This window comes from Gymnoscopelus microlampas (assembly GCF_963454915.1).
Source record: "Gymnoscopelus microlampas genome assembly, chromosome: 15".
Taxonomy (NCBI): domain Eukaryota; kingdom Metazoa; phylum Chordata; class Actinopteri; order Myctophiformes; family Myctophidae; genus Gymnoscopelus; species Gymnoscopelus microlampas.
In genome coordinates this window covers 51,234,855-51,242,354 of record NC_139952.1, presented here as the reverse complement: position 1 = coordinate 51,242,354, position 7,500 = coordinate 51,234,855, and the positions used below count along the sequence as shown (strand labels likewise).

Sequence of the window (7,500 nt, the reverse complement as noted above, 5' to 3'; positions counted from 1 at the left end):
ATATCGAACAGATTTTTTTTATTTAAACAGGACTGTTAAGAATACCACCAGTTATATGTAAATGTAATTATCATTAACAGTATTATAATCGTAAATCAGTGAAATGTGAATGTCAGTGTTTGACCATCAGATGGCGCCAGAGACCAAGGTTTATCTGAATACTGCAGCTTATAAAGTTTTCTACTGTATATATTTGTAATAAAATGACATACTGCAATTTAAACATTATATTAAATCATTACAGAGTTACAAATGCTTTACATAAACAATAAGCCCAACAAAATATATATATTTCATTCATATGCTTCATTCATAGTTGTGCTGCTATGTGTGTGACACAGTCTTACCATAAAGTATGAATCAGATGTTTTTAATATGATAGATAATGATAATAAAGGAATGTTTTATAATCATAGATCAACGTTAACACCATTAATCTGTGAATAGATGATTTATTATGATGTAATGTTATAGTTTATGAGGTGATGAGTGTTGAGTGTTGTTCTGAGATCAGCTCACCTGTCTTGGTATGAACATTGTGGTAGTTTATCTCAGCGTTGTGTTTGCAGACTGCCTCTGCTTGTGATCTCAGGAAAGCCATGGTTCCAGCATCTTTATTGAGGCGTTCTGCGTTCTTCACACCAAACTCAGTGTATCCAACCCACTGACCCACCCTGCTGTCAAATCTGAGGTACTCGTCGTTATTGAAGTTAGATGACTGTATGAACTGTATGTCCTTCAGATCACTGGAGTTATACACACACTCATAATAATTATGGACTTGATATCCATCTGAAAATACAAAAGTAAAATATTGTTTTAATCAATGTTCATATATCTTTAATGTCAGAATGTATTATTTGTATTAATATTATTAAAATAATGTGTTGTTATGCCTTAGTGTATGCTAAACTTAAAGCCCAAATAGCCTGACACATAGTCTGGGCCACATAATGGAAGTTAATGTGGATGAAATGTGTGAAATGTTAAACAATCAAATAAAACAACACAGTGAAACACAGAGTCAGAGTTTAGTGATTAAATAAAGTTTACCTGCTCCGTGTAAACAGATGAAACACAGTGAAAGCCAGAGTTTAGACGTCATGATGAGTTGAGATGTTTCAGAGTTTAGTTGAAGTGTTGATCAGTTGAGACGTTTCAGAGAAATGAACACTGATGCTCTTCACCAACAGTTTATACTTTACAACAACCAATGAAAAAACACTATTCACCCTCATCACTTGTTACCAGGCAGACGTCAAACCAAAACTACAGCAGTTTGTTTAATATTTGTATCTGGTACAATGTATAAATATGTAGATAATTAGTTTTTTTTTGCCCCCCCTTCCATCGTTTTATTGTTTCCATGAAAAGAGAAAGGGAAGATAGAGGTGGGCAGGGGGATCTGGGCATCTGTCTTAGTATAATTTGTATGTTCAATTTGAATCCAACATAGAAAAAAAACATTTTTGTGTTTTTCGTCCTCCCAAAACAAACAACAATTTGTTATTTTTTCCTTTTTTTTAATTCAGAATTGAAAAATCGTGAAAACGCTATCACTTTTTTCTCAAAAATATTTTTCTGTTCTTTGGTCTTTTTTTGATTTGTAACAATTAGGATCAGTCCTTTTGCACACCTACAAACGGACAGGTGTCGGAAATTCTGAATATGGAAGAAAAAGGGAGAAGGGTGACTCGCACACTGTCTTCACTTAGGATTCAACGTTTGGGCCGCTTGGACCTTCATCAGGCATAAAGAAGTAGCTGGCACACAGCCAGTATATAGACCAATTATTTGTTTACTAACATTGAGACTGGATGCACAGGTGATTGTTTCACGCAATCAATTCCCAACCTGTTGTTTCAGGGTGCGCTGGTTTCAGCACACCCCAACCCCCTCTTGTCTGTTGGCTAGTGAGGCGCGTCCTAGCGAGACCTGATAGAATGGGGTTTATTGCAAAAAAAAAGAAAGAAAAATTTCATATAAAAAATACAGCCTAAAAATCACAGCATTACATTAAATAATAATTCATCATTTAAACCTTTGGGGGCTAGAGTATCACAGGTAAAAATCCAAAAAGCCTCCCTTCTCTTCAGAAGGAGGTCTTTTTGCCACCTCTAGGTGGCAAAAAGACCTCCTCCATACCAACAAAGCTCAGGAATGCTATGTCATGTTTCATATCGTTAAAGTGAACGGCTATGGGTAGTCCCTATCAGTCCTGCGAGTAGAGCCTTTGTGTTCGCTGATTCGAGTTTTAAGTTTCCTGGTGGTCTTACCAATATAGGCCAGGCCACAGGGGCAGCGTAATATATAGATTACATGGAAGCACCAGTAATCACACTTTTTATAGGGATTTTTTGCCAGTTAACGGGTGACAGAAAACCTTTGCTTTGTTGGTATTATTACATTGTGTACATATTATTACATTCTGCCCAATGGCTATGATATGATTTATTAAAGAAAATAAAAATGTAGAACAATGTAGATTGTTGGTTCCTGCCTGACAGCGACGATATGTTACATCAGACATGTCCAAAGTGATCATCGAAGTAAGTCATGGTCCATACTGTATACAATCTGGACGCCAGGCTGGACTTGTCCAAAGTCCAGCCTGGCGTCCAGATTGTATATGGACCATGACTTACTTCCTAAAATGTATTATTTATGGCCCGCCGGTATAGTCATGTGACATCTATTATACACAGCTACTGTAGATGTGAAAAGACCAGAGATCATTTTATAGTTTTTGTATGTGTTTTGTAAGTTTATGTCAACTCATGTTTCTATATGAGGATGCTTTCATTCCATTTCCAACATCCTGTCATTTTTATGTTAGTTATTCTACAGTTACTGTATGAAAGCAATACTTATTTTAGGGGGATGTGGGTGTTTTGCTAAATGCAAAAAGGCTGTTTAGATGGCTGTCTAAAATTGACCAAATCAATTGAGAAAAACTAATATTATATCATCACACATTGACTGCCATGGACGCAGATCTGCGTTCTATTAAATAAATCCGTGGGCTGCCAGAACGCAGATCTGTGTTCTATTGTTTAATTGTGGTTTAATAGACGATCGCGCTGTTTTCTGTACATTCCAAGGTTCCCTTTCCACTTACTTCCGATTCACCCGGATGCAAAATTCAGTGGGTTCCGTTTCCGGTTTTCGAAAAAGTGAAAAAAGTGTGATTTTTAGGCCAAAACAGGGCAAAACATGGTGTAAAAAACGAATGGAGAGCTCTGGTTCTATTTTCTGTAGTCTAGATGATGAACAGTTATCGTCGTTGTGTATACCAACGATCTGAAACCCCATCATAAGCTAAGCTAAGCTAAGATGGCAAGCGGAAGAGGGCCGTCTACAGCCACCGGATATGGCGTTTGCAGCCTGTTTGGGAGGGGCATAGGGAGAGAATGGAGACATAGAAAGAAAACGTAACTCTTAAAGTGCTTCTCTATCTGTCATGTGTGTTTATAAACACAACCAGACAAACGATCAATAAACGATCAACAATTTTGTGACCGGTTGAAAAGGGTTATAAAACACAAATCACTGGCACAGGGGTGAGTACATTATGAATAAACTCTGCAGTCAATGTGTTGTTAATAATATATGATGTTATCTCAAACAACAGGGACAATTTGTTAATATCACAGATGATTTTATTAACTGAAACAACAAAGTATATTTCTACAGATATATTTCACCCAATCACCCCAACCTTGATTTTATTAAGATGATAATGTGTTCAGACAAGGAAGATCATGTTAATTAATGATTAAAAGAAGATAATGATTCAAACAGAGATAGTGATTGGGTAAATCATTATTTCTATTTGAATCATTTGTTATATTAAAATTTCATTAGATGTTTTAGTTGCATTCATTTCCTTTGATGAGGAAGAAGGTTCCCATGGCAACCCCCAGCAGACCCAGGGTCAGCCCCACCCCACAGAACACATCTGGACCCACACCGGGCTGGGCTGGGATCTCATCATCCACATCTGGAGACACACACACACACACACACACACACACACACACACACACACACACACACACACACACACACACACACACACACACACACACACACACACACACACATTTGAATTCTTTATTTATGTCCACATAAATACAAGGTCTAAAGGACACAAATACTGGTAGTGCAGTTTGACACTGTGGGTTACTACGGCATACATGCCGACAAAGGCAATCAAAGTTACAGTTATACACACACGTAGGGCCAAACAGTCAGTATACAGCTTAAGGGTACAAATAGCAGCGCCGTCTCCAAATAGCGCGACAGCCAATGATAGCTGACACTGAGCAATATTTTGCTAGCTGTTTGGCTTTTCTCTTTGAGAGACCAGCCATCTGAAGGCCTCTAACAACGAGCTTATGAACAACACGGCCCCCAGGCTGCCAAATATTAAAACTAAAAGTTTACAGTTGTAGCCCAGTTGCGACATGGTCTGCTCTAGCAGTTGATACTTCAACACTTTAGTTATAAAGGCTTCTTCTAGGCTGTGGTCCAACGTACAGCCAACCTCTAGAATGAGAACCTCTCTACTGTTCTCATCAACAACAACAATATCGGGGGTATTTGCTGCTATATCAGAGAACATTGAGACATCACTACACAGATTGAACATACTCGACTTCACAGTGGAGTGCTTATACAGCACTGGTGCAGGTGACCTGAATGTGGAAATGATACTGTCTGCAATCAGATCCACAATTCTATCATGTCTACAAATGTCTACACACACACACACACACACACACACACACACACACACACACACACACACACACACACACACACACACACACACACACACACACACACACACACACACACACACACACACACACACACACACACACACAGAGATAAATATACACAAGCAGACCTATATAATAATCATCCAGTCTGGCTTATTCTGTTGACAACATGTCCCTTCATAACACATTGACTCGCTCTCGCTCTCGCTCTCTCTCTCTCTCTCTCTCTCTCTCTCTCTCTCTCTCTCTCTCTCTCTCTCTCTCTCTCTCTCTCTCTCTCTCTCTGTCTTTGTCTGTCTGTCTGTCTGTCTGTCTGTCTGTCTGTCTGTCTGTCTGTCTGTCTGTCTCTCTCATATCATATCAGGACAGAGTTGTTACCCCACATCCTGGTCTCAGGTCCAGACAGTGATGTGTGGTTGACAGTACAGCTGTAGATGTCTCCCTGCTCTGGGCTGAACTTCAGGCTGGAGAACTGGATGAAGGTTCCATCTTTGTTGAGCTGTGGGGCGGTGGTAGTGATGTTAGAGGTCATAGAGGTCAGGTTGAGGGTGTTTCTGGTCCATGTGATGGTCACTGGTACAGGATAGAAACCAGTCACATGACAGATCAGAACGTTGGCCACTCCCACCTCCACCTCGTCTTTGGAGTAGATCTTGGTGTCAGGTTGTTCTGTAGACACATTAAATACACAAACACACACATTGAATACACACACACACACACACATTAAATACACACACACACACATTGAATACACACACACACACACACACATTAAATACACACACACACACACACACACACACACACACACACACACACACACACACACACACACACACACACACACACACACACATTAAATGCACAAACACACAGACATTACATACTGTTGCCCTCCGAAAAAAACTATAACTTGTGTGTGTGTGTGTGTGTGTGTGTGTGTGTGTGTGTGTGTGTGTGTGTGTGTGTGTGTGTGTGTGTGTGTGTGTGTGTGTGTGTGTGTGTGTGTGTGTGTGTGTGTTTGTGTGTGTGTGTGTGTGTGTGTGTGTGAGTGAGTGAGAGAGAGAGTAGAGCCTTGTAAAAAATAATGTGATAAGATATGACTTTGAGACTTTGAGTTCCTCTCCCTCCCCCTTGGGTTGTCTCTCTGTCTATAGTTCCATCCGTCTGTCTGTCTGTCTGTCTGCCTGCCTACTAAGAATAGGGGTTAATGTTGTTGAAGTGTTTTATACATTATACTAGAACCACTTGGTATTTAATATGTAAAAGTTTGTCTGAATCTGAATGAGTAAAAGTATTATAAACACAACCTGTACTGTTGATATAGGAAGCATGAGAAAACAACATTTTTGAAAGAAATAGCAGCATGAGAAAACAACATTTTTGAAAGAAATAGCAGCATGAGAAAACAACATTTTTGAAACATTTTTGTTTGCAATCCAAAAAGAAAAAAACAATCCTTTGGCTTTTCCCCTTTGGCTCTGCGTTTCTGTGTGGTATATGTTATTTATCAATTTCTTCTTCGTTATTTGTCTCTCCGTCCCGACTCGTGTGTGTTCGTTCATTCAAGACGCACGTTCAGGATTACTAGCCAAGGGGGCGTTACCACCAGAGGAGGCGTGGCCTCCCAGTCTCCTTCATAACCCCCGCTCTCCGCCCCCCGGCCCTCGCTGCTCAAACCGGTGGTAGAAAGGCAGCTCGCGTGTGTGATGGGCTGTCAGCCGCCCCGTCCCTTGCGTCGTAACAGCGGAGTCTTTCTCTCACTGCCGTTCCATAGCGAGACGGATTTCCGCGCGACGTCATCACAGAGCAGAATGCGCAATATGCGAATGCTCGGGGGAAACGAATTGTTGCGCCGTTCACTCTGTTGTTATGTTCGGGAGTTAGCTAGCCATAATTCTGCTATTATAGGCATAATAGGCATAATGCTGCTATTATATACAAACAGATCCAACTTCCGACAAATCATTTTTATTGAGTAAACAAGGTATTACAAACTTTAATCTATACTTTCATTAAACCCGGTGAAGATCATTTCTTTTATGAATGGACATTTGACCAGAGCTGCTGCGGGTAATGGCGCCCTCTATAGGCTTAGTTGGCTTACCCCCTCCTCTGCGCGGTCATATCCTCTCAATGTTTACAAACATGAAACCCGTCTATAGCGATGCAGATAATGATCAAACATGTTTGATAATTGTCGGAGGAGCCTCGACCGTCCTGTGAGCGACTCCAGAGGGTTAAGATTCGAACTTTGAACCCTCACACTAGACAATATTTATGCCGCCCCCCCCCCACCCACCCACCCAGATTAACTTGTAGTGTAGGCCAGCTTTAGTTCAGCACACACACACGCACACACACACACACACACACACACACACACACACACACACACACACACACACACACACACACACACACACACACACACACACACACACACACACACACACACACACACACACATGACATGACATGATGTTGATTCACCTTGAACATTTTCATATTTACAAAAAATATTTATCTACAAAATATTTCTACATAACGTTTAATATATATTTAAATGTTTTATTCTCTGTCAAATTATGTTCAAAAGTTGTGTCAATAACTATTGTTAGTTGTGTTAATAGTTGTAGTTAGTATTTCTGTACCTTGTTTCACTGGTGGGTTCTTGTAGGCAGAGCGAACCACGTTCAGGTTGGCTTTACAG

At 40.2% G+C, this 7,500-nt stretch overlaps 2 protein-coding genes across 2 annotated transcripts in view; both read right to left on the bottom strand.

Annotated features, from left to right (window-relative positions):
• Window positions 1–1,155, bottom strand: part of LOC311062037 (H-2 class II histocompatibility antigen, E-S beta chain-like) — a 14,638-nt gene extending 13,483 nt beyond the window's left edge. The window contains exons 1-2 of the mRNA XM_084080796.1: window positions 1,054–1,155; window positions 520–792 (exon numbers count right to left, since the gene is read on the bottom strand). Coding sequence (XP_083936922.1) covers window positions 520–792; window positions 1,054–1,105 — 325 coding nt within the window. The 5' untranslated portion in view covers window positions 1,106–1,155. The remainder of the gene's footprint in view (window positions 1–519; window positions 793–1,053) is intronic.
• Window positions 1,156–3,707: 2,552 nt separating this feature from the next.
• Window positions 3,708–7,500, bottom strand: part of LOC311062038 (H-2 class II histocompatibility antigen, A-U alpha chain-like) — a 4,674-nt gene continuing 881 nt past the window's right edge. The window contains exons 2-4 of the mRNA XM_084080797.1: window positions 7,442–7,500; window positions 5,163–5,453; window positions 3,708–4,000 (exon numbers count right to left, since the gene is read on the bottom strand). The exon at window positions 7,442–7,500 is cut by the window's right edge and continues 202 nt beyond it. Of these exons, the coding sequence (XP_083936923.1) occupies window positions 3,870–4,000; window positions 5,163–5,453; window positions 7,442–7,500 (481 nt within the window). The 3' untranslated portion in view covers window positions 3,708–3,869. The remainder of the gene's footprint in view (window positions 4,001–5,162; window positions 5,454–7,441) is intronic.